The following is a 25,283-nucleotide window of genomic DNA, read 5'->3' as shown; positions in this document are numbered from 1 at the left end:
AAAGAAAAGAGGACACCTAAGCACTTCTCACGAGTTGTGAATGCGAAAGCATGAATGTCCTTCTTCCACTCCTTTAGTTTCTCTGCAGTGCACTGCCATGAACGGTCATGTTCCACTACTGCCAAGGTTGCGGTCACCGACGATATAGAGACACCGCCATGTTCCTTGGCGCCAAAAGAGCTGAAGCGGCCGCAGCCCCGGCAACGTGTGACACGAGAGCAGCGGCCGAGTGCGAGCCACGGGAATTTATCCAGCAAATTCATGCTGCAGACTACAGGCTTCGCTCCACGGGACAGGGAATTTAGGTGCCGTTGGGCGCGGCTTCAAAAAGCAGAGAGTGCCGATTTGCTCCATGGGACAGCTGAAAGGGCACTGACACCTTGAGGGTTGTATTTTTTTTTATTGTCTGAAACGATGCAAGTTGTACTCAAACATAGAAAAATAAACAAAAAAAAAACGCATAAACTTCTTTGCGCGCGCGCGCGCCCCTTTTTATTTTTGGCGCTTTCTTTTCTCGCTCTTCACCTCCTCGCTTCTTTTGATTCATGACATCAAAGATCATGAAATTTAGCAGCTTTGTCGGCAACATTTCTATAACATTTAATAACGGCAATCGTAAAACATGTTTTTTAATGCATTGGCGAACGCACTACAACCCTTCTTTTTGAAATACCGAAAATCGGAGTCCGGTGTGATGTCACCTCCTGGAACTGTATCCTCCCTTGGAAAACATGCCACCTGCCGAATAAAACCGTTTTTTCTCGGTCCGCCGGCACCCTCATCTCCCGCTCCTTTCCTCCTCGCATGAAGTCGCGGTGGCAACAGCACGGAGTCGCGAAACAAAGTCGACTTTCAGGACTCTGCAATATTTGACGTCAACCCACAGGCATGGATCGCGCGGAAACTTCAAATTCGGCGTTTGGAAATAGCTTTTTACTTCACAAATACTGAATTCCCAAATTTCGAATTTTGAAGGTAATGTCCCGGCATCGTTTTCAATCATTTCAGATAATAATAATAAAAAAAAAAAGATTTTGATGTGTCAGTGCCTTTTTAATGCTTTGGCATTCAAAATTGAAATGCTTGGATAGAAGATACATTACCTCGAAGAAACATATTTGAAACGCAATATTCAAGCTGCGAAACTCGTTTGAACGGTCCCCAACCATACTTCGATTTCAGGGTTGTCATCTAAAATAGAAGCGCATTTCAGAATCGTTCCCAACCCAAAACATGCCTAAGGCTACTCTGCCAAAACTTTTTTCAGGGGCAAAGCTCCTTAGGGTCTAGCCTTGTCCGTCCGGCGTCTGTGCTTACATCGACCTTGCTGGTGCTCGTGCTCGTGATCTCACGTGCTCGTGTAAAGCAAAAAAAAAAAAAAAATGTTTGTGTAGTTGACAGGATTCGAACCTGTGCGGGGAGACCCCAATGGATTTCTAGTCCATCGCCTTAACCACTTGGCTGCATGTAGCCGCTCAACATCTATACAGGAGATGGCACTGCGGTCAAATGCGCATATAACCGCGTTAAACTCTGCATGCATTGGCTCAACGTTTATAGACGAGAGGGCCCTGCAGTCAAATGCTCAAATGCATATATAACGACATTCCATACCACACATTCTCCTTCCGACATGGATGAAAACGAACGAAAGGCTCGGCATGCTGCGGCTCAGCGTCTACGCAGACAAGCTCCACCAGACCTTTGCCCCAATCAACATCATTCACCACGTGGAGATGCGGTAATTTTTTGCTTTAGGGAAAGTCAATTTTTGTGACACATGGGTCCTATCTCAGGCACCTTAAAATATGTTCTTGGGAGTTCAGTGTCACTTAAGGTGGTATCTGCATGAGGGAGAGAAATCCGAAAAACTTTTCTTCAGAATGTGCATTGTGCGACAAAAGTGTCACTCTTCCGCGTACGGCGTAACGACATCAGCTCTGCGCAAGTGGTCGGGTGGTCCGCACGATCCCGGTTTGGCGGCAGACCGGTTTGCCCATCTTTAAAAGCTGCGGTGTCAACGCCGAGTGTAGAGGCAGCCAGGCCTGTCTCCGGTGGTGCCAAGAATACAAACCGCCAAATTCGACCGCTAGCACCGGCATTCCTCCCATTCTCCAACTTCATCCGGGTCTTAAAATGGTAAAAAATCGCGAAATTTGGGGTTTTTCAAAAATCACATGTTTGGATAGAATATAGTCTGAAGTACCTGCCTGCGAAGTTTCAATGTCCTATTCGACGTCTAAGTATAAAAAAAAACGATAAATACGATGCCTCCGCGACGCTCAAATCGCGAATCCAACGCAAAAAAATAGTCAAACTGCGCGCCCGCGTCGCTTCACGACCGATCGTCGGATCGCGGCCATCTTGGTCTTGTTGGAGAGCTGGTTCTCTTCCCTACGTCCTCATCCCACTCACTATCGCGACAACCTTGGAGAGCGTCCGCATTCCGCGGGTTTTCACGACCGGAATAACGATTGCTCATTGGCCCGCGCGCGTACGTCACGGGTACGTCGTGCCGCGCGCGCCTGTCATAGGCCAAGACGCGCCCCTTTCCACTTTTGCTCCTTTCCTCCTCTTGGCGCGCGCGCCTCCAGGAGCGCAAGGGGAGCGTGGAGAAGCGTCGTCTGCTTCGTTTTGGCCCGTCGCTTTGTTTGTTCCGCGGCTGAGTGCACGTTGTTTCGAAATCGTTTACGTTCGCGCGCTCGCGTCGGACATCGTTGGTTTCTCGCTACGAAGTTGCGGGAGTTTTATTTCGAGCGATCGAGATGCCGGGGGACTCTCGATTGAAAGAGAGTACGCGGCGGACGTTCGGGAGGAAGACGCGACGTGCGTGGAACAAGCGGAAGACATCACCTGCAAGTGCGCCGCTACGATCTGCGCCACTGCCGAACGCATTGGATCTGCCGGGACCATCGGCTAGCCTTCCCGTTGACGATGCTGCGGCCTCAAGCTCTGGTCCGGATGGCTCAAGGTTTGCCGGCACCACTCGCGTCGACTCTACCTACTACTCTACGGCCGAGCAAGCGCAGCGCGCCGAGCGATCGGAGCAAAGCAAGCGCGTTTTATCGGAGAAGTCGGCGACCCAGCGGAAGTTCGATCTGCTTGAAGTCAACGGATCATGCCAAACAAGCGATGCCGGGACCCAGTTTGTCATCGTCGACATGAAAGTCCTCAACGACCTCTTCGCGCACGCGAGGTGTGGAAGCTGCGGTGTGGGATCTCTCACGCTCAGCAAGGCCGCGGACAAGGAGTACGGCTTGGCCGTCAAGCTTGTGCTCGTCTGCAGCACTTGCGACTTCCAGAAGAAGCAGTTCTCCTCTCCCAGGGTTGCTGGAACAGCAAAGATCACTCCCTTTGAAGTGAACATGAGGGCCATGAAGGGGATCCAGTCCATTGGCAAAGGAGTGACAGCCTTGGCAGACTTCTGTGCCTCCATGAACATTTCTCATCGGGGCCTGCACCACAAGACGTACCAGGGACACCTGAAAACGCTTGTGCGGGCATGTGAGAATGCAGCAACCGACAGTGAAGCCGCCAGTGTTGCTGTCGTCAAGGGGCTCTACAAAGGCTTTATGAACCCCATTGGCAACATCGATGTCATCTTCGACGGATCATGGATGACCCGAGGACGCAGCTCCCACATTGGTGTAGGCTGCATTGTGGAGTTGTACTCTGGCCTCGTCATCGACCATGTTGTGTACTCCAACTTCTGCCTTGGATGTGCCTTGGGACCGGAGCCCGAGGACGATGGCTACAGCGACTGGTACGCAACCCACGACTGCCAGAGGAACATTGACTGCAATGCTGGCCGTATGGAGGTGGAGGCTGCGCTCACAATGTTCCAGAGGTTTCTGACCAAGCATGGTCTCCGCTACACCACCGTCCTTTCGGATGGGGACAGCCGGACATTCCATGCCTTGTCTGAAGCGAAGGTTTACGGCTTCATCAAGATAGAGAAGAAGGACTGCGTGAACCACGTCCACAAGCGGATGGGAGCTGCCTTGCGCAACGTTGTTGAGAAGAAGAAGGCACAAGGCGAGTCACTTGGTGGGAGAGGAAAGCTGACTCAGGAAAAGATCAAGAAGATCACTAACTATTACGGCTATGCTCTCAGGAGCAACAGCCATGACGTTCCAGGGATGAAGAGGGCGGTGGAAGCCACACTCCTGCACATGACCTCCACAGACGGCGCCCCAGACCACAGCAAGTGCCCCGAGGGAGCGGAGTCCTGGTGCAAGTACAACAGGGCCTTGGCAAACAGTGAGCCTCCGCCACCGCACAAGAATCCTCTTCCGGATTGTGTTCGGGCTGCACTGGAGCCAGTGTTTGAAAGGCTCAGCAATGAAGACCTGTTGGCACGGTGTAGTGAGGGAAAGACGCAGAATGCCAGTGAGAGCCTGCATTCGGTGATCTGGACGCAGACTTCAAAGAATGCGAATGCCTCCCTGGACAGCGTGAAGAGGGCTGCGGCTGAAGCTGTTGCTGTCTACAACCAGGGAAGGAGAGCGACCAACGAGTCCATTGCTGCAGGCCTGGGCTACGCCACCGGTGACTGCCTTGTCCGCCGAAGCATTGAAAAGGACAGTCTCCGTTTACGTAAAGCAAACGCGGTGCACCAGAGCAGCAGTAGCGTGAAGGAAAGGTTCTCCAAGCGACACCAGGCAGGAGCATCACGAGATTACAGCCCAGGACAGCTGTAATGGCTTTTTCCAGTGCCATGTGGAACAAAGGCCCTTTTCAGGGCCAAACAAAATTACGTTTGGAGCTTGAAACTCATGCTCGCCTCTCCCGTTGTCCAAAGTTGTCGGCTCATCACTTTAGAAGCAATTTTTAGCCTATATCAGTAATTCTTCACCATTTTTGCAATCTTCTCAAAAACAAATTATTGCAATTTTTTAAATTATTTGTTCAGAATGCACTACACTACATCTTGATAACTATTATTGCATAAGGGTTTTCACATAATTTATTGTACTCAGCGTCGAAACAGGAAAATGTGATTTTATCAACATTTCACTCATTCTTTACTTCTTTCATATTTTTTTCCTAATGTTCCCATAAATGGATTACATCATCTTTTATGTCAAGTTGTTCATGAAGACTTACACTACACCTTGGTAGCAATTATTATTTATCATTGTTCACACAATTTTCTATGTTCAATGTCAAAACTTTAACTTTGATTTTCTCATCTTCATGTTTTTTGTCAACGTGCTTAGCCTTACGGGGGTTTTCATGAGGTTTTTATCGTAGCATTTTGAAACTTCTTATACCGTTTTATTCAGAAAGGACTGGACTATGGAGTAAAGCTATTTTTTTGCAGTTTATAATGACAACGAAAATTTTATGATAAATAATGCGACCTCATTAGTGTCATAATTAGCATAATTAGTACATTTTTGTATTATAATGTAATTTTGTGAAAATATAAATAGCTTTATAATGCATGGCAGACCTTTAGCTATGCATCTACATCAATAAAAAAAAATATTTTTTGTTCGAAATGGCCTTAACGACCCGTAAGAAATTAACCAAATTAGGCAACACTATTTTTTATAACTTGAAAACTAATTGAGATAATTTGAAACTGATTTCATATTTGAATTGAGGAAGAAGGAACACATATGCACAGTGATTTTCATTAGTATAGCTGCAAAAATAAAATAGTCCATTTTAGAACCAGTGTCTCGCCTTAAGTGGGGAGCTGCTGACGTCCTGCACGTCCTTTCGCAGATATCTTCTTCGAGCAAATACAGCTCAAAGTGCATCTTTATTTTGAATTCTGACTTCAAAATTGTAAGTTTTTAAAAAGCATAAAGCAAGATATTGTTTTTTTTCATATCTTTCTAACACAAACTATGTAGGACCACATAGGTCAGGGGTCGGCAACCTTTTGCAGGGGCGGGCAGAGTCGTCACAAAGCCGACACGCAGGGGACCAGATGGCAAGCCACGAGGGGGGCAGGCGAAGCAAAGGCAAACGGAAGAGAAGGCGTTCTCTGCCGAAGGATGGTGATGCCGGACAATGCCAACTGGAAGTGTTCCGTCTAACCCCGTTTGAGGTCAAAACTGCCTCATGGTCCTCGAGTCTGTGCGGCAATGTTTTTCAAGTGTAGTGCTGCATAAAAACTGCCTTGCGGGCTGTCGGTTACATGTGTACCATCCCCGGAAACTTAAGAAAATGTTTCGGGGAGTTTAGTTTCACTTTAGGTGGTATCCGCACAAGAAAACAATTTTAGAAAAAACTTTTCCGCACAACGCACGTCCTGCGACAAAAATGTCACTCTTCCGCGATGCTGCATGGCGACGTGAGCTCCACACTGATAGTTGTGTAACATCATAGTCCTTAACAATTCATTTTCTGCAATAATCTGAGTGAGGAACTAACTTTGTCTGGATAGCAAATTTCACTTCTTTTTCATAAAAAAAACTCCAAAAAATTATCAAACAACTGATCCCTTCTTAAAAGGTCCAATATTAGGCCCTCCACATAAAGAAATATGATCAGTTTGAGTGAAGCAAATAACAACCAAAATCAAATTCAGTTCCTGACATATAGTAAAACCTTGTTGATACGTTTTTCAGAGGACTGGGGATACGAAACATACGATCCGAGAAAATGTAAGGAACGAGAACGCCATTCAAGCGGCACTAGAGATGAGAGAGATAGAAACCGTTACGAAACAATTTATTTTAATAAATTCTGGGTGTGAACTAATATTGGCTCAGAAGAAGTTTGCAAACACTCACGGGTGTAAAGTGAAATGAACCTACTGTACACGTTTGTGGGTGTGATCTCAAGTACGATCAGAAAAAGCATGTAAACATTCGTCAGTGTGAACTTGAATATGTTCAGAAGAAGCCCGTAATTTCCACCTGGCACTTTCTTTGGCTGACTGAGACATGGGCGAGCAGCGGAGTCCTGGGCTTGCAGAGGGACGTTTGCCAATGTTCTCATCGGTTCGTCCCCCGCGCGACTGCACGACATGTTGGTACACAAAAGCCACAAAAGAGGTCTTGCAGGATGCCAGGCTGTAGTGTATGTGCAGGAGAGATGGCAGCATGCTAGACGAGTTTTGACGGAAGCTTCTTTACACGGACCCAGAGGAGTAGTGTATGGGCAGGAGAGATGGCAGCGCATCAGCCGGGCGAAGTTCTTGCACCTTGTCTCACTTGTGGAACCAAGAACCCCTCGACAACACAGACCAGCACACGCAACAAAAACAGAACAAAGCACAAAAATGCACCATCTTCGTGTTGATTTTTTGTGAAGTTTTGAGAGAATGCTTGCTTTTGAGAGATTGCCCATCCCTTTTCTTCTGGCTCCATATCTGTAACATGTCCGACGGAAATCGCCTCAGCCGCATAATTCGCACTACCGGCACGTCTGTGAAGCGAGTTTATGGCAGGTTCTTGCGTTTTTGTCTGCAATCTACGCGCGCGACCTCGATTCCACGCGAGTTGGTCCTGCATGTATGTTGCATCGTGAAATAAGATTCTGGTGTCTTCGTGACCTGCGGTATTTGTTCGCGTAACATAGGCGTTTGTTGTGGAATCCTGCGTTTTTGTCTGCGATATGCACGTGCTATATTGGTTCCCAAGACCGGCAAGATTGCAGCAGTTTCCCGCATGTTTAATGCGCCAAGAAACTTTAATCTGCTGCGTCCGCGATTTGAGTTATTCGTTCCCGTGAAATGCGAGTTCTAGGCAGGTTTCTGCGGGTCCTTCGCACTGTGAAACACGAATCTGCTGCGTCTGCAACCTGCGATAGCCTTCCCATGACATAGGAGTTTTTAGCGAATTCCCGCGTGTTTATCACATCGTGAAACACTACTTTGCGGTGTCCGTGACCTGTGGTATCCTTTCCTGCGTCACGTGGTTTGTAGCGGGTGCCACGGTATTAATAATTAATTTTAGATAAAGTTTTACTGTGGCACCCCTAAAGATAGCCCACCCCACGTTTTATCACTATTTATCTCTTCATTTTGGGAGGCATTCTTTTGGAACTTTACAGTAAACACATTTGAAATGAAATTATCCATGAGTGAAAAGGTGCTAGGTCCGCGCTTTTCACAAATTTTTGGTGGAGGTCGACTCAAAAAGTAATTTGTCTGGCAACACCACACCTTTTTTTTTTTGACAAGCAAATTAAAGTTGGCACATTGTTTCCTTTTGTTCGTTCCATCCGTTTGCCGCCTCGTTTCTTCGTGCGAGTCTCGGTTCCATGCGTGAAGAGAGCTGGAGGAACTATTCTCAGCTGACGCACTGCAGGATCTGGTACTCCTCCAGATCTCGGTCGAGAAGCTTGTTTCAAAACTCGCCTACCATGCTTTGCCCCGTCCCACACATCCATCCGGCCTCTCATCCGGCAAAACCCAACGAGGTTGGGCAAGACCCCTTTGCGCCTGCGGTGCTGAAGCGTCGCGCGCAAGCGTGTGGGCACGGGGGCAAACACCTCTTCCCAAGCCCCAGCACTCCGCCGCTTCTACTCCAACTCTCCTCTAGCAGGACCACACTCACGTTAAGCCAAGGGTTAGTAAAGGCAGGGGTGCTTTGTGCTAAGCCTCTCCCAGTGTTCTGTCTCACGCGGAACATAAGAGCAGCACGCGACTACTTTTGTCCGCATTAATGCGATAGCACCGCGAGAGTAGCTGCAAACATTGCGTTAGTCCTTGGATGACGGTGCTACCGTGCAGTCGCTAAGTTGTTCGGTCAATCCTCGCTGTCCCTCATCCCCCCTTTCATGAGAAGGTGCTGGGGAGGCGCGCCAAACGAACAAGTTGTCACGTGATCAATCCGTCTGCAAAATCGGTTTATTGGGAGCTCGGCAGACCTGCTGAGCTCCCAAAATAATGTGCGTGTTCCCATGGGAGCTCGGCAGGACTGGTGTTTCTGAACGCAAGAGCCAGGAAACATAAAAACGTGACTGTATCAATGAAGCTCCGCTGTCTTCTGTTCACTACGTACCATTGTGAATTTCTTTTACACAAAACTATTAGGTTAAAATTTTTTAAGGGACCATTTTGCTTATCGTGAGAATTAAGCTTTGAGAAATTTTGTCGAATTCAAATGAACCCACCCAGTAAGTACACAGAATGAGCTCAGATGCATTACAGCAAGTTTTTGGTTGGGACACAGCTGTCGTCGATTGCTTCTGAGGCTTAACTACCATGCTGACACAGATGCATTTTAATCTTTTTCTTTTGTTTTCAGAGACATTTTTTAGCAATCTTTTTTTTTACGCGACAACTGAGTGCTTGCCAGACTTCAAAAGTTCCACGAGCGGATGAAAACCCTGATCTTTTTTAGATTCAGAGCACTTTAGAGTGAATTCATTTACTTAAATTATTTATACAATGCTCAAACTCAGCCTGTAGATTGTGATAAGGCTACCACACACTTTCAATGCATCGTAATTCTCCAAGCTTATTCCATAGGTTGTAATGAATGGCTATGAAACACTTTCGGTGCCTCCAGTTTGTAAGTTGCAATGACTGACTGCAGTGTGCAATGTGCTCCACAGGCACACACGTGGACTTGGTTCGTGAACAGTGGCCAAGTTCTTAGATAGAATGCAACTACTGCACGAAGGAATGCCCCCAGAGAGTGTGGCCACGGGCCAGGGACTGACCGCGATCGCTTTGCAGACTTTCCACCAGAAGAAGACGTAGCAGTTGGAGTTGTCAGGCTGGCGCCCAGGGGACCCGGGGAGTTCGGGGGGCTGATCTTGCTGTGCTCCAGCTTGTCTGGATCCTTGCACTTCTCCACTTTCACGCCCGGGCTCGTGTCCACTGCAGGCCAGGGAGGGAGAGACCACACCACACACTCAAGGTGAGAGGAGGCAGCAGGCACATTGGCCATACACTGGGCAAAATTCTAACCACCGAAAAGCGGACGAGGCTCGCTATATCACCTCACTGGTGATGATGCAGAGCACGGCTAACACGGTAAAATAGCCAATATGCCAGCAAGTATGGCAATATGAAAATATAGCTAATACAGTTGTGCCTCATTAATGTGGATTCCGCTAAAAACTGACGAAAAACCCCAGTTTTTTGAAGGGAAGATAATCCTCTTAGCGCTCTTATCTCCTAAGCTGTGAGGGGAGCCAAAAATACGCAAGTTTTTTACTTTATATATCAAATGCGATCGGACTCTCAATGTGTATAGCCAATTCTCCAGCTTTGGATCGGCATGCCCCTGAGCCATGTGGCAGGCTTTCCTGCAGTGCACCAATAGGCAGCGGCGGCGCGACAGGTGCTTGTGACGCTTGCACAAGCACAAGATGCCTTGAAGGGGAACTGACACATCAAAATCATATTTTTTTTTTTATTATCCCAATACGATTGAAAACAATGCCGGGACATTACCCTCAAAATTCGAAATTTGGGAATTCAGTACTTGTGAAGTAAAAAAAACTATTTCCAAATGCTGAATTTGAAGTTCCCATGCAATCCGCACCGGTGCGTTGACGTCAAATATTGCGGAGTCCTGAGAGGCGACTTTCTTTCACTACTCCGTGCTGTTGCCATCGTGACCCAAAGCGAGGAGGAAAGGAGCAGGTGCCGGCGGACCGGTTTTGAGCGGTGTCGCCTGTTTTCCGTGGGAGGATACAAATCCAGGAAACGGCACCACAACGGACTCCGATTTTCGGTATTTCAAAAAGAAGGGCTGTGGTGCGTTCGCAACTGCATTAAAAAACACGTTTTACGATTGCTGTTATTAAATGTTATAGAAATGTCGCCTACAAAGCTTCTAAATTTCATGATTTTTGACGTCCCGAATCAAAAGCAGCGAGGAGGTGAAAAGCGAAAAAGGAAAACTTTTTTTGTGATGCCTTTTTTTTATGTGTCCATGACGACAACGTGCATCGTTTTAGACAGTAAAAAAAAGAAGATACGACCCTTGGGGAGTCAGTGCCCCTTTGAGCACCACGGAGAGCATAGCAGCGGTTCTGTTTCATAGCCAAGAAAATGCACGCACGTATTCAAAGGTTGGTGTTGTTCATGTCACTGTTTCCACCTGCGACGGACGTTTCTGCGTCTACTGTCAGTAGAACTAAGCCATGGCAGCGAATGTGAAGAAAAGGATATCGATGACATTTGCGACGTAGCAATAAATAATTAGGGACGTTGAGAAGGGCTAGAAGAAGTCAAGCGTGGCCGAGACCTGCGATGTTCATCGATGTACTTTGAGTACTTTGCTCAAAAACAAGAGTGACATCAAAGTGAAAGCTGCAGGCAAGCATTCGGACTCACACGTGTTCGGGAGTCGGACTTTCAAGAAGTCAAGGAAACGACGTACAAGTGGTTTATGGATGTCAGGGCCCAGGAGCATCCCCGTATCGGGATCAATGTCGCGAAAGAAGGCAAGGGACTTTGCTTTCATTCTCAAGCTTTCTGTACGCTGGCTTCGTGGCCTGCGTCGAGGAGCTTTCTGAGCAAGCTAAAGGACTGAGTGATACACTTCCTGACAAGCCCAAACAAGACCGCCGCAAGCTCGACAGAATGTGGGACAGGTTCTCTCGTTTTGTGGGTGCTGTGCCTGAGACAATGAGCATAGACGACTTCGTTGGCGATGATGACAACGGGACTACGGTGGAGTTGATAAATATTGATATCGCCGCCGAGGTTGCCAGCGAGCAGCCTGCTGCGAACAATGAGTCTGGTCCTGCGGACATCAAATACGCTGCGCCACGCCCAGCCTCAAGCGAAGTTGTTGCGCCGTTGCTCTGCTGCGCTGCTATTGCAGTGCAATAGAAGGAAGTAGACTTGCACTTGCGTATTGCCTCGACACCGTGGAGCAGGCTGTAAGAAAGCATGCTATTGACTCTAAAAAGCAGGCAACCTTGGCACACTTCTTTTCAGTGAAATAAATCAACATAGTGGTCTCCAGTAAAAATCCTAATCAATTAAGAAAGCATGCGGCGGTGAAAGTTACAGGTAAGCTCGTTACTGTGCCCATCGCGTGGCGCTTAAGTGTGTGTCTTATCTCATTTTATATATAAAAGTATGGCTATATTGAACTGTTTTGTGATCTCTGCACTGTTCGATACAAGCTTTTTCGACTGTAGGGAAAAGGTAAAAAGCGGAGAGGATATAGGAAAGGAGGAGGTGAGCAAAAGTGGAAAGCGCGAAGTATACGTCGGTTTTTAATAAGAATGCTTCGCCGGGATTTTGTTTCGGGAAAGCGGGGGGGCCGCCCATGACAAAATGCTATATGAGGGGGAGGCGGGAGAGGAGGCCCCAGCAAAATGAAAAATTTTAGAGGAGGGGGGGGGGGGGGGGGGCCAGGCCCCATGGCACGTCTGCCCAGAGCCCATTGCTACCCGAAGGAAAAATCCATCAATGTAACGCTGTTTGGCAGTCAATGTTTTCTAGTGGACCGCTGACTGTGCCTGACTGTACGTCAAGCATGTCTGATTGGCCAACAAGTTACTCTGACCTACAGTCAAACTCCAGCCAGACTCCGCTTGTCGGCTTTCTGATGGTTTCCTGGTGGCAGTTGGCCGCCGCGAAATGCCATAAGGATGTCTTGGTGGTGATTCTGACTGTACATCGATTGTCCCTAACTGTACGTCAAAAAGCTTTGACGTGCAGACAGACATACGGTCAAAGGACGTAAAGTTCGTTCGGATACCACTATTTCGTCAAATCTATGAATACGAAAAGTAATCTATGCACGAGAAAACGATTTCGGGACGTGAGCCCATAAAACCGCTGACGTTAGAAATATGACACGCAACGGACCAACAACCTTGGTCAGAAGCCCGCCGAAGCGCCGAACACGACACTTCGCCGACTTCGCTTCGCCCATAGAGACGTCGCCGAGCTTTCATGAACGATCACTCTCGACTCGTTTTGTTTGCCCGCTTGCTTTAACCTGTCGATCCTGCCCGGGCTCTACAATGTCTTATGTTTTAGTAGAATTTCTACTCGACAAGACCCAGCCTGTTGTGAGTACCGACGATGTAAGGGACTTTAGCGGTGTAGTTGAAGACGACAAGGTGTACCAGGTCTACTGGGCCGGTGACGCGCGAACAAAAGGATCGCTCTACGACCCAAAAGTACTCTACATGGCAGGTGAGTAGAACTGAAGTATGGTGAGTGATGTACGAGTGCTTTGCATAACACGCTGACAACTTTACTGCATTTGTAGCCGAAGCATCTCATATAAATCGAATAGTCAAATCGAGTTTGCAAAGCGGAGGCATAGCATAGTGGTTAAGATGCCCGATTTGTATACAAATGGTCGCGGGTTTGATGCGCAATAAACCAGCTTTTTTTTTTTTTTTTTTGAACGTTTTGTTTTATTGAGGCATTTGGCGATATTTATGAGTGCGTATAGCTTTACTCTTATATAAATGCTGCCCTTGTTGATGAAATTCCCTTGGCAGTGGCAGTCAGACGTCATCTGATGGACCATCAGATGACGTCTGATGGTCCATCACGTTCCACCAAGGCTGCTGACTGGCAGTCAGTGTCCCAAATTACGTACCTTGATGGAATTTTCAATAGGGTAAATACCTGGCCACAATACGGGTTCGAAGCAATCATAAAAAAATTAGACCGAACATTACCCAAAAGTTGAACTGGGTCAAAAATCAAACCAACCATGGATCTATAGCAGGTCCCACTTACCGTAATGTGATGGGTTTTGGCTGTTAGGAGTAGTAAGCGACGTCCTACTCCTCATCGAACTGTCAGACAGTGCGGGTGGACTGGCCTGCAAAAAATAGTGCAATGTTACATTCCAGCCTTAATGGTCAAAGTAATGGGATACCAGACTCAAAAAACATCATGTAGCAACAGAACTACTGAAGTACAAACTTCTTTTCATGAGGGTGACAAAATAGGTAAGCAAAAATCACTAGATGTAGTTTGTGTTGCGTGCTTCAATCATGTCATTAAGTGGGGGGGGGCACAGCGTCCAAATCGCAATTTTTTGAAAAAAGTTATGTTTTACCCTTGAAGAATGCTGTCAAAAAGTTTTATTCCTATAGATAAACTATTTACTCCCAAATAAATTCTTTTCAACGTACCAGCGGTCGCGCGCACCTTGTAAAAATGCACACGGTTGCACAAATTTGTCATACACAAAGCGCGCTCGCTCCGCGTTCATTAGGCCTAGCGCAGAGAGCCACCCCTAATTGGAAACAGCGTTTCACCCTCCTCCTTTTGGTGTATAGCTACTTGCGAGACATCATATGCAATAACTGTGAAACCCCATAGAAAACAACACTGCACGCTCTCTTATTGGCCACACTGGCGAAGAAGGAGCTTTGATTTGCTCAAACCTGTCACGTGACCCCACACACGTCTGCTCGCATGCAATTTCGGCCAGTCGGTGTTTCGTTTAATAGCTGCGTCGCATATGCTTGACCGTTCCACCCCACGATGCCGGTGACTTTGCGTGGCAAGCCTTCGCTGTTCAAGTTCGGCAGCTGCAATCAGTTTTCAAAGCGATGAGGAAGTGGACGACCTCACAATGCAGACAACGGAAGCGATCCTGCCTCATTTCCAACGCTCCGTCGTCGTCGAGTGCCTCAAATTCTCCCGTCGCCTTTGTGCTTCCCGCTGCGTCGGAACACGAAGAACTTCAATCATCTGGGTGATCAGAACTGCACTGCACGCAGGTGATCGGAACTGCACTCGAAGATGACTTGACTGCGATTGAGCGGAAGATAGCGATGATACAACAACAGGGATTCACGAAATGCGCCGAGGAGCCACAAGGCTTAAATAACAGCAGCGAGCCTGAAGGCTACCGCTTGATCAACGTTTCCTGCATTAAGAATTTGATGAGTGCTTTGCTGTGCCTGGAATGTGCGGGATCTTCTCTCGAACTGACAGAAAGTGGGAAAGACATTCACCTTGAGTTTGTTGTTTTGTGCGCAACTTGTGGAGAAGTGGCAAGAGCCCTGCACTTGGTCAACATCGGCGACACTCGTCAGAATGAACTTGCAGCACGCATCGGTCTTTCAGCATGGGACTCGGGGGAGAGCTTCACGATGTTTTCCCATCTTTTTACCGAAATAAACCTACCGCCGCTGATGTGTCTGAAGACTGCCCAAAAAGCTGCCGCGAAAGTGCATGATGCAGCCGTGACAGCTGCCGGCAAAGTCATGAGAAGTGCAGCGCAGTCAGTGCGCAAAGCGAAGATAGTTGCAAAAGACTAATTGCTGGACGTGTGCATCACATTCGATGGAACTTGGCACAAACGCGGCCACACCTCCCACTTTGGTGTTGGCGTCGCCATTGAACTGGAAAGTGGCCTTGTGCTGGACTACAGTGTCCACAGCAATTAGTGTCAGCTGTGCACCCAAGGTTCCAAGCCAGGATCTGAAGGGCATGAAGAGTGGATGGAGGGCCACCGCCCCGACTGTCAGAGGAATTTCAACGGGTCAGCCGGCGCAATGGAAGTGGAGGCTGCTACAGTTATTTTCGGACGCTTGGTAGAGCGACATGGTATGCAGTACACGACCATGTTGTGCAACGGCGACAGTAAGGCTTTTTCTAAAGTAGCCAGTCTTGACCTCTATAACAAGGAGCTGAAAAAAGAGGACTGCATTAATCACGTTGCGAAACGGATGTACGCAGGCCTAGAATCCCTCAAGAAAGCAAAGAAGGGACTTGGCGGAAAGGGGAAGCTGACAAACATCAAGATGAAGGAACTAGCCAACTACTATGCCTGTGCCCTCAAAGACAGCGCACCTGATGTTACAGCCATGCAGCGTGGAGTATATGCTAGTCTCCTGCATTCATACACCACTGACGAGGAGCCGAGGCACACCACTTGCCCCACTGGGATGGACTCCTGGTGCCAGTTCAACCAAAGTAACGCCTTTGAGGAAGCGGGAGAATCACCAGCATCTCGGCCACACAAGCCGGCTTTCTCCAAGGAGATAGCAAAGGAGCTAGTGCCCTTGTATAACCGCCTGTCACGGAGGGATTTGCATGAAAGATGTTCCAGGATGAAGACCCAGAACGCGAATGAATGTTTCAACGCCTTGAGCGCCCAAAGGTAGAATTTGCTTCTCTAAAGACTGTCGAGTGTGCCGTGGCTCTGGCAGTCTTGGGAGTTCAACGAAGGTCCTAGAGGCTTTGGGAAAGTTCTTTTAGAGATGGGCATTGATCCAGGGAGCCACCAAGACATCACAAGCCATCAAGGCCACTCAGACGAAGATAGCAAAGGCCCAGGTGAAAGCACTCAAGTCCTCCAAGACATCACATAAGAGACGAAAGATGGAAGCTGTGGCCAAAGCACAAAAGGATTATGCAGAGGAAGGACTGACATATGCTCCTGGAGCATTTTAGGTTAAGTGGCAAGTGCCATCTAAAGTGGAACACAATGTGGATTTTCAAATGCGTTTGCCTCAGCTTCATGTTTTGGCCATTTTCTCATTGCTCAAAAACTATCGTTCGATGACTGAAGTACCTTCAGAACTGCTGTGCGGTTTTCTGGAGTAAAATTGACTGGAGAACTCAACTATACACTTACTTTTTCAAGATTGTTACTCCCTTAGCGAGAAAATGTCGACTTTTTTAAAAGTAAAGAATTGAATGAAATTAGCCTTTTTTTCGAAGTTTACTTTAACGCTAAATATGGCACTTAAAATTATTTGAAACCCACTACCGATTAGTCTAGTCACTCGTCCTTATATCCAAGCAAAACAAATTGTGACATTTTGGTACAGTTTTGTAACAATAGTTTTTTTCCTGCGGAACTACTAGTTGTATCATATTTTTGACACACGAGGCTGTAACTTGGCACAAAATTGACCTTTTCAGCTAAAAATTGGTATAGCCTCCTAAGTTTGCATGCCTAGTATGCCCTGCCAATTTCATTGAAATAGCACCGGTACTCAAAAAGTAGACCCTCCAAGGGAATGCCTCCACTTAAAACATAAAATAAGCGATAAAAAAAAAAAGCAGCAGGGGTTTAGAATATTTATTTTGCCAAGGAACATGCCCATTGTATCACTTCGTAGTTGGATAATTTGCATCTCTAAGGGTGCTGCAAGTAGGGGGTAAGGGGACTGATAGAGACTGGTTCCCATGAGGAGTAAACAGGGAAGACTGCATTACTGTATCTAGATCACTAGCCCCCTATGATTGAAGTCGTGGCCTGAAGCGAAAGACAGAAAAACAACTGGTCAAGCTTGCACCGTCTGCAACGGAATACACAGTAATCAATGTTAAAGCGTAAAAGCCCCTGCCCAGGTTTCACAGAAGCCTTCTACTTAAGTCGCCGGCTGATCAGAAACCGAAATTAGCCTCTTTGAGAAGCCCAACAAAAGGTGCAAGCTCACTGCGTCCTAAAGTTCCTGAACCGCCACCTTTACAACACTAACACGAGCAACAGCAAAGTCGCCCTCTGCCACCTTTCCGCCTCAATGACCTAACAATAAAGCACATGCGACAACATGTCTCTTTGCGCATAAGAGTGAAGGTACGAAAAATTCTGGAGTTTTTTCGTACACGAGACGGGAGGCGTAAATAAGGCGAGAGAGAGCCACCACGTGAACAAGCCCCGCCACAAGCTCTTTGTTTGCTATAGTGCATGTGGCAATCATGATGCTCGGGGACAACTTTTCTTGGCATTTTCAAGAAAGAAGGAGAGTACGCGCACAACTTTGATCGGTGCTCAGGATGGGAGAAGGCACGCATGCCCATACCTTTGACTTGCACTGCCGAGAAAGGTTGCCCCCAGTATAGTAAACAAAAGCAACAAACCCTCCAAACTATTTCGACTCCCCTTTCTCGAAGGCAAGGTCCTCGTCTGTAAGGTGGTATTCCCACAAGGGACAAAATTGCGGAGGTATGCACATGGCGTCGGCAGTAGGTGCAGCTCCACCCTTTGTTCCAGACGAGGCACCAATGGGAGGGATGACGGCGTTAGTAGAGGAGTTTAGAGTTTTCTACACTAGGCACCAAATCTTTTAGCAACAAAATATCGTCAAAAACCGACGTATGACCTTGGTTTTTAGCGGGGAGGATAATCCTCTTGGCAACCTCCTCTCCCCAACTGAGAGGGAAGCCATGTTTGGGGGCAAGTCGAAAGGTGGGCCAGGATATGGAAAAGAAAGGGGTGGGGAAAAAGTGGAAAGCACAAAGTGCACGTCGGCCTTTAAAAGCAAACTGACTCGCCACCAAACAGGGATTGTTTTTACTGCCCGAAACATCCCCTTCACCCCTCTGCCACGAAGCTGACATCACCGTGCTATATCACAAAGGTGCAACATTTTCGTCACGTGGTGCACGCTCCACGGAAAAATCGGGCGAATTTCTCCCTTTTGCGAATACGGCCTAATAACAGGGGCACTTCTGAAAGCCGTAGAAAATGCGAGGTGGGCATAGCTGCGACTGGCAGACGCTCGTCACTACAACCTCAGTGCAAGGAGCAGACAAACTAGCTCGCTGTATAGATACATCCTGACATACACCTTGATGCAAAAGTTTGGTCCATGTGCTTATCCCAGAGAGACAAAGATGGGAGTACGACGTGGCAAATCACTGGCGCCGACATTGGAGGTCCCCAGAGGAAAAATGAGAAAAGAGTGACAGAAAAGCAGGAAGATGGAAAAACGTTAGACGTATTCCCTTTGGTGCAAAGAGTTCAAGTTGTTTGAGCGCACTGATCAGTGTTGGATTGCTTGTCAATCTTATTCTTTTATACTCTTTTACACAACGTGCATGCCCATGCTTTCCTGCAAAATAAAGGGAAGATAAAGAGGTAGGTACAGGCCTTACGAGCAATGCTTTGCTGCTTCTTTGCGTTTATTAAAGCATCGTCAGTAGTACGGGCCCATTGGAACAAAGGTTTTGTACGAGACTATGACCCGCTGTTACGAAGACAACGAAATCCGTGGGAAGATGGCAGACCTCTTCCGGCCTGACCGCACTAGCGGAAACGGCGCCGCCGGGCGGCACCTCCATCCGGCGTCCCAACGAGAGGAGGCCATATTGGCCTCCGTTTTGAGTCACTTGCTCTCGCGTTCTCGAAATTGCGCCTCCCACTGGATTTCCCAAATCTTTCGTCGTCTGCTCTTCAATAGGTTTTTCCGTTTTGGCTCCGATGTTTCGCATATATCAGCATCGAAACCTCTCTCGCTGTCTACATGTTAAGTGTCGATGATGAACTGGTGATCGGTATGAACATGATCATGCTAGCCTGCTTGTTGATCTGGCGAAGTTGCTTGGCTCTGAACGGAAGGAGGCGCAGGTTTTAGATCCGGTCGAGTTGGTGCTACAAAAACACAGAGGGAACGCTCAGTGCTTTGGTGCCCCGACTGTGTGCCAGAAATGAAGGCTACTTTCAAGAGTGTCACCAAATCAACGCAGGCTACATGCGACACGGAGAAACTCGCCTGTTATTTCAAATTCATCTTCGATAATTTCCCAGCGGTTGCTCTTAGCGTTCTTATCTAGGTAGTATGGCTACGTCCTGTCATATAAAAAAAGGAGAGTCGCACAGTTTCGAGGATAGCAGACGAAACGAAACAACGCTACACCCCTTTGCAACGTCAAAAATGCGCGGAGAAGCGGCTTGCGCATTGCCATGCCATTGCAACGTCACTATCTACGCCACCTCCCGTTGGCTCCTTTTTCCCGCAATGAGAACAGGCGAGCCCTTGGCTGCGCATGGGAAGGTTACATTCACGGTGCCCAGCGGCGTGCCGCTCTGAGCGAAAACTGGTCTTGGCCGTCACCCCGCAGCAGCCAGTGGTGCGCAGCAAGCCCCCGCAACGCAAGCGTGGTCAGGCCTTTCCTCTGGTTCTGGGGTTTTCAAACTTTTCCAATCTCAAAGAACAACTAGCTCTCTCGACTAGACAGTTGAAGAACACCTGTCAGGCACCGATGAGATAGAGCAGCGCCGAAAAACTTTTCAACAGTGATGCACAAAGTAGGAGCGTTTGGCTCACAGTTGCGCTCCAATGGGAAAGTCTGCTAAAATAGTGCTCAAACTGGAAAAACCTTAAGGAAAGGAATGGTCAATGAAATTTTAGAGCTTGGGGAAGCCATAAGGAACCCGTAACGGTACCCTGGGATACCCATAAGGAAATCCTGGGAAATCCATAACTGTACCCTGGGGAACCCATAAGGGAACCCTGGGGAACCCATATAGGAACCAATAAGGGTATCCCAGGGAACAAATGAGGGTACTTTGGTGAGCCCATAAGGCTGCTCTGGGGAAGACAGCCTGAGAACATATGCTGGACGTTTATTGCGTGAAGCCCAGTGCTCACCCCGTGGGGCTCCATGGTGGGCATGCCCGGGGAGAAGGGGTGCCCCGGCAGGGCCCCCACCAGCAGGCCATTGGAATGTGTGCCCCCCGGGGTAAGGCCCAAGGCAGGTCCCAGGGCAGCCCCCTCCGCGTGCGTGCGCAGCACGCTCAGGGCGTCGTCCAGACGCTCCTCCAGCACACCCCGCGTCTGCTAAAAGAGGACCCCAACGCAAGAATGACACCCTGCACCTCTCCAGGCACTCTCCAATGGGCAGGGATGGGCAGTATTTCAAATACAAGTATTTGAAATACGTATTTCAAATACTTTGTGTATTTTGCATTTGTATTTAATTACAAATTGGATCATGTATTTGACGTGCGTATTTAAATACAAAAACGTGGGTATTTCAAATACAAATGTAATTAAATACAATTTTGTGGGCGAAAATACATCCCTCAAATTTATTGTCATTGTCCAGAGCAGGAAGAAAACTACGTTATGCACTGCATGCAGTGCCTCTCAACCAAGCACAAGCGTTTAGTGACTTTGTGATAACGGTGCTAGTCCAGGTCAAGAATAGAGACGAAATCGACGTTAACAGGCAGACTGGCTAAATAAGTGCCTGTGACAACTTGTGATGCTTTCCAGCCTGATTTCCATCCATATTTTTGCGTGGATCATTCTAAATGCGTGGGTCGTTCAGATTTTCGTAACAGGAGCGAGTTGCAACAATAAAAAATTCTCTAGCTAGTGCTGCGTGTCTTGGTCGTCTCGGTTTTTGCTGGTCTTTACCAATATGTAATCGAAAAAAAAAAAAAAAAAAAGCTGCTTGAAGTTTTGTACTTTTTTCACGTATTACGTCCAAGCTTAATAATATAATCACATTTTTTTGTGACTATATTTCTATTACGTTACTAGAGCCTCGCACGCTAACTCCCGAGTGTGTGATGCAAAATTAGAATGAGATTCCCAGAAACCCGCTACAGGTGCCCTGAAGTCACTGACGCAAATTTTGAGGAATGTATTTGGAAAAGTATTTGGAGGAGACCAGATACATTTGGTTGTATTTGTATCTAGTACTTAAATGCTTTTCTGGAAATGTAATTAGATTTGTAATTAAATACATTTTTGATGAAGTATTTTGTATTTGTATTTCAATACATATTTGCCTGTATTTTGCCCATCCCTGGGTGTGGCAAAGTGCACGTTCAAAGGCAATGTGAACTGGCCCAGTTTAATGCTGTCCGGAAGGGGTTAAAATGCTGCACGAAGTGTTTCCGGCACGCTAAGCTACTAAAAAGACAATAGGAAATGTGGAAGTCCATTCAAACATCTCTCTTAACGACTTGCTGTACTTGGGGCTTCCCGCGTGGCTTCGTGCTGACCCAGCCTGCATGCCACTGGACCAGCTCATGTTGCCACACCCTGCATCTACCAAGAGTTTGACAGAAAGGTTGGCCACTTCTCATTTGCTGCAAAAATAAACAATGCATAACCCCAACATACACCCACCAGTGGTCCAGACCAGATGCCAAAGTTTCAAAACTGACCGTTCCCCATATATTTTTAACGAGCAAATGGTGCCCGTTCCAGGTAATCGACGCCATTTAACTCCATACATTTGTGGGCTTTATAAGCTGCCATTTTCTGATTGAAAATTTCTGAAAGACTCGCCTATAACTTTTGAACTGGACCAGAGCACATATAGCAGGACTGCACAACTCGAAAATGACGGGGGCCAAAAAAATGTTTATTACTGGCAGACAGGTTTTCAATATCTGGCATCATCGCACTGGTTGCCATCTTGAGCATATCTCGCAGTGTTATGTCCGCGGATTGCACAGGAAGTGCTTGCAAGCCAGATGCGGCGCCGCATGTTGTGCACCCTTGGCGTGGAGGGAAAGCTCGCGCTGCAGAACTCGGGGATCCTGGGTTTAATCCCCGCCCCCGCCCGCTTCGATCTGGATGAGCATTGTACCAGGGTGCAGTCATGTATCACTACTGTGTAATGCACATTAAAGACCCCAGGCAAGCAATTGTACCACCGTGCCTAAATTTCTCATCTACAGCTCAGACACCAAGCGCACACCGCAACTGACTAAATTCTGGCTGTCTAAACATGCATGCAACATGATTACTTTATAATGGTCAGTTCTGAAGTTTTGGCATCGGGCTCCAACTGCTAGCACCACATTTGTGTGGAAAACGAGCGTTCGGCGATGCGTAGCTTACTTTTGTGGTGAGGAAAACATGGCTAACCTTTCCCCCAGACACCTGGTAGTAGCTGTTCCATTTACCTGCCACAGAAGTAGAAAGACCTGTCGCCGAACGCGGCGCACTTGTGGATCCATTCAACTAGACCGTAGCAGATGGGTGCAATGCAACGGAGCAGCCTCTGTTGGATCGCATACATCTCCTAGAGTTGATTTTCTCTTTTACACTGGGCTAACTATACTCTTCTACACCTTAAAGAGGCACTGATAGGTCAAAATTATTTTTTTTTTTTTATTATCCGAAACGTTTGAAAACGATGCCTGGACATTACTCTCAAATTTCAAAACTTGGAAATTCGGTATTTATGAAGTAAAAAAACAATTTCCAAAAGCCCGATTTGAAGTTACCGCGCGATCCGTGCCAGTGCAGTGATGTCAAAGATTGAGTTGTCCTGGAGCTGGAGTTTCCCTGACGCCTCCAAACCGCCCCAACCCGAAGTTCTTTTAGGGCCCTTCCAGCGATCTCAAATTCTTTGAAACGGTGTGAGGTCGAAGAAATGTACAGTGGACCTCCGTGAGCGTCAAGCTGTTACTATGGCGACCCTTGCAACAAGCCAATGGGGAGGCACTGTGCAGCAAGCCGCAACGCAGTGCGGCTTGCTGCACTGCGTTGCGGCAAGCGTTGCATTGCTGTGTGAACGAGCCTTTACAATGGATGCTAGAAGCCACCCCAGCCAATCCGGCACTGTGAACGTATCGTGCGACCATTCAATCCGGTGCGTCGCTGCGCCTTCTCCGATGATCACGTGCACTCGCGCAGTATTGAATTGACTTAGATGGCTCGTGACTTCCTCTGCGGTCCATCTTAAAGACTTCCGACCAGTTGGCGCTTTGCACTCCCTCCCTCCCTCCCTCCCTCCCTCCCTCCCTCCCTCCCTCCCTCCCTCCCTCCCTCCCCTCCCCCCCCCCCCCCCCCGTTTCCTCCTCCCCCAGGGTGAGGAGGATCTTCTGCCTCGCAGAATCTCATGTTTGGTCGTCGGCCCTCAAGGTAAACCCGAGTATGGTCCCCTTGTGTGTCGGTTTGTGCACCCTACCTTCAGTAGTTGAAGACATATAAACAACTTATCTCTGCCTAGAGCGCCTCTCCTTTTTTTTTTACACAATGTTGTTGTGTGTATTTTGACTTAGTACTTTGTACTTCGAATCCGCATGTGTAATATTTTAGGACAGGGAAAAAGGAGTGGGGGGTGTCTTATACATCTGATACGCTGACTGAACCCCCCCTCCCCCCCCCCCCCCCCCCCCCCCCCTTTCTGGAAACACCTGCGTCCACCGCTGGACATCTCCCACCTATGTATGGTACAAATGGCTCCTAACCAGTCAACGGTGTTTCCTGGCATGGCTAAGTTTTAGCTTCCTTGAAAGTTACCCAAATTTAGCTTCCTTAAAAAAGTTAAAAAGGACCTTTAGTTTGTCTTTTTTTTTTTTTTTTTTACTTTTACAAAATCAATTTTTTTTATATTCTGCAAACACGGAAGAACAAAAGTAATCCGCAAATTTTGAGAGACACGAAGCAGTCCGGAATGATCAGATTTACAAGAATAAACTCTGCCTATCCAACATGTAAGACAACTCGAACAAAAGGCATGTTACACATGGAAACCCCCATGGAATGCATGAAAATTCTTGTTATCCACAGCTACCTCTACCCAGTAGAACCCTGAAGTCCCGGCACTCACTTACGGGTCACTTTCACTGTTAGGCATTGCACCCAGACCTGCGCCACACAAGACCATCGGCAGAAGCAGTGCAAGGCACACAAGCATCTCAAATCACTTGGACTACATGACGATAGCCAGTGTCAACACTGCATGCTGCACTCTAACGAACTGTGATGGCTGCGATGAAGAAGCAAATGGGAAGGGTGAGGTGTTTTTAAAAAAAACTATACCCCAGTGAAAATCAGATTAGCTAAAATGAAGTATACAAATAATTGGTATTTCTTGGATTAAATAAAAATTCTAGACATAATGAAATATTAGCAGTTCATAGGCAAGCAGTTGATCTGACAAGCCACAGATCATACCAGCAGTGATTCACCACGAGAGCTTGCAAAAGCAGCTAGAAGCCTCCCCTAGCCTAGCAGATTGCCAAAAAAAAGAACCACCTTTGAGCGGTCGACCTCCACAGTAGCTCGAATAATGGAAGGAAACGGCAACACACTTTCACGTGGAATGAACTAAGCCACAGTAAAAGCCACAAACAAGCTACGACTTTCAAAAACAGCATGGACAACGAAGAGCACGAGGCAATACCTCACAGAAAAGCCACAAGCTATTAGCAGTAACAAATAAGGGCCGAAGCAAGCTTTGCGGAACGAAAAACGCACTCGAGGCAAATTGAAACGAAGTAACAGCATCCATTTACCTCCCGACTGTCTTCGAAAAAAGGAAAGTCATCGTCACAACCTTCATTCAGAGTAGGCTGGTGCTATGAGGAGGAGTCAGTGGAAGCAATGTCAGTTCATGCAAGGTCGTTCAAAGCAGAATGGGATTAGATTAAGCATAAACAAAGTACATTGCAAATTTCATTCCAACTTCAAAGCAAATTGCAATAAGTCTAGAGAAAAGTAGACACCTGAGATTGCAATTGAAAGAAATACATATGTCAGCCTGCAGAGCTGGGAAGTACCCTACAACAAAGGTTTAAAGTGTTCACAAAAGTGAAGAGGGGAAATTCTTAGCAAATACCCAACGCCCAACACACAGTAGCTATCGTACATAACACAACATCCCATAAGGTAGCACAACATGACCTTCAATGATATCTCATTATCCTCATGCA

General features: G+C 47.3%; 1 protein-coding gene across 9 annotated transcripts in view; it reads right to left on the bottom strand.

Moving 5' to 3' along the window:
• The window catches only part of LOC8029575 (transcription factor 12), a 214,047-nt gene that overhangs the window by 12,434 nt on the left and 176,330 nt on the right, over positions 1-25,283 (bottom strand). For 4 of the 9 annotated variants that reach the window (XM_042290370.1, XM_042290372.1, XM_042290379.1 and 1 more), the window contains 3 exons: positions 20,248-20,436; positions 13,640-13,724; positions 9,631-9,790 (listed from right to left, as the gene is read on the bottom strand). In XM_042290370.1, coding sequence (XP_042146304.1) covers positions 9,631-9,790; positions 13,640-13,724; positions 20,248-20,436 — 434 coding nt within the window. Of the gene's footprint in view, positions 1-9,630; positions 9,791-13,639; positions 13,725-20,247; positions 20,437-24,866; positions 24,930-25,283 lie in introns of all 9 variants that reach the window. The other 5 variants (XM_042290360.1, XM_042290366.1, XM_042290361.1 and 2 more) reach the window with 2 other exon arrangements.

The sequence above is a fragment of the Ixodes scapularis genome, unplaced genomic scaffold, assembly GCF_016920785.2.
Source record: "Ixodes scapularis isolate PalLabHiFi unplaced genomic scaffold, ASM1692078v2 PGA_scaffold0__279_contigs__length_252992795, whole genome shotgun sequence".
Taxonomy (NCBI): domain Eukaryota; kingdom Metazoa; phylum Arthropoda; class Arachnida; order Ixodida; family Ixodidae; genus Ixodes; species Ixodes scapularis.
This window is presented reverse-complemented; position numbering and strand designations above follow the sequence as displayed.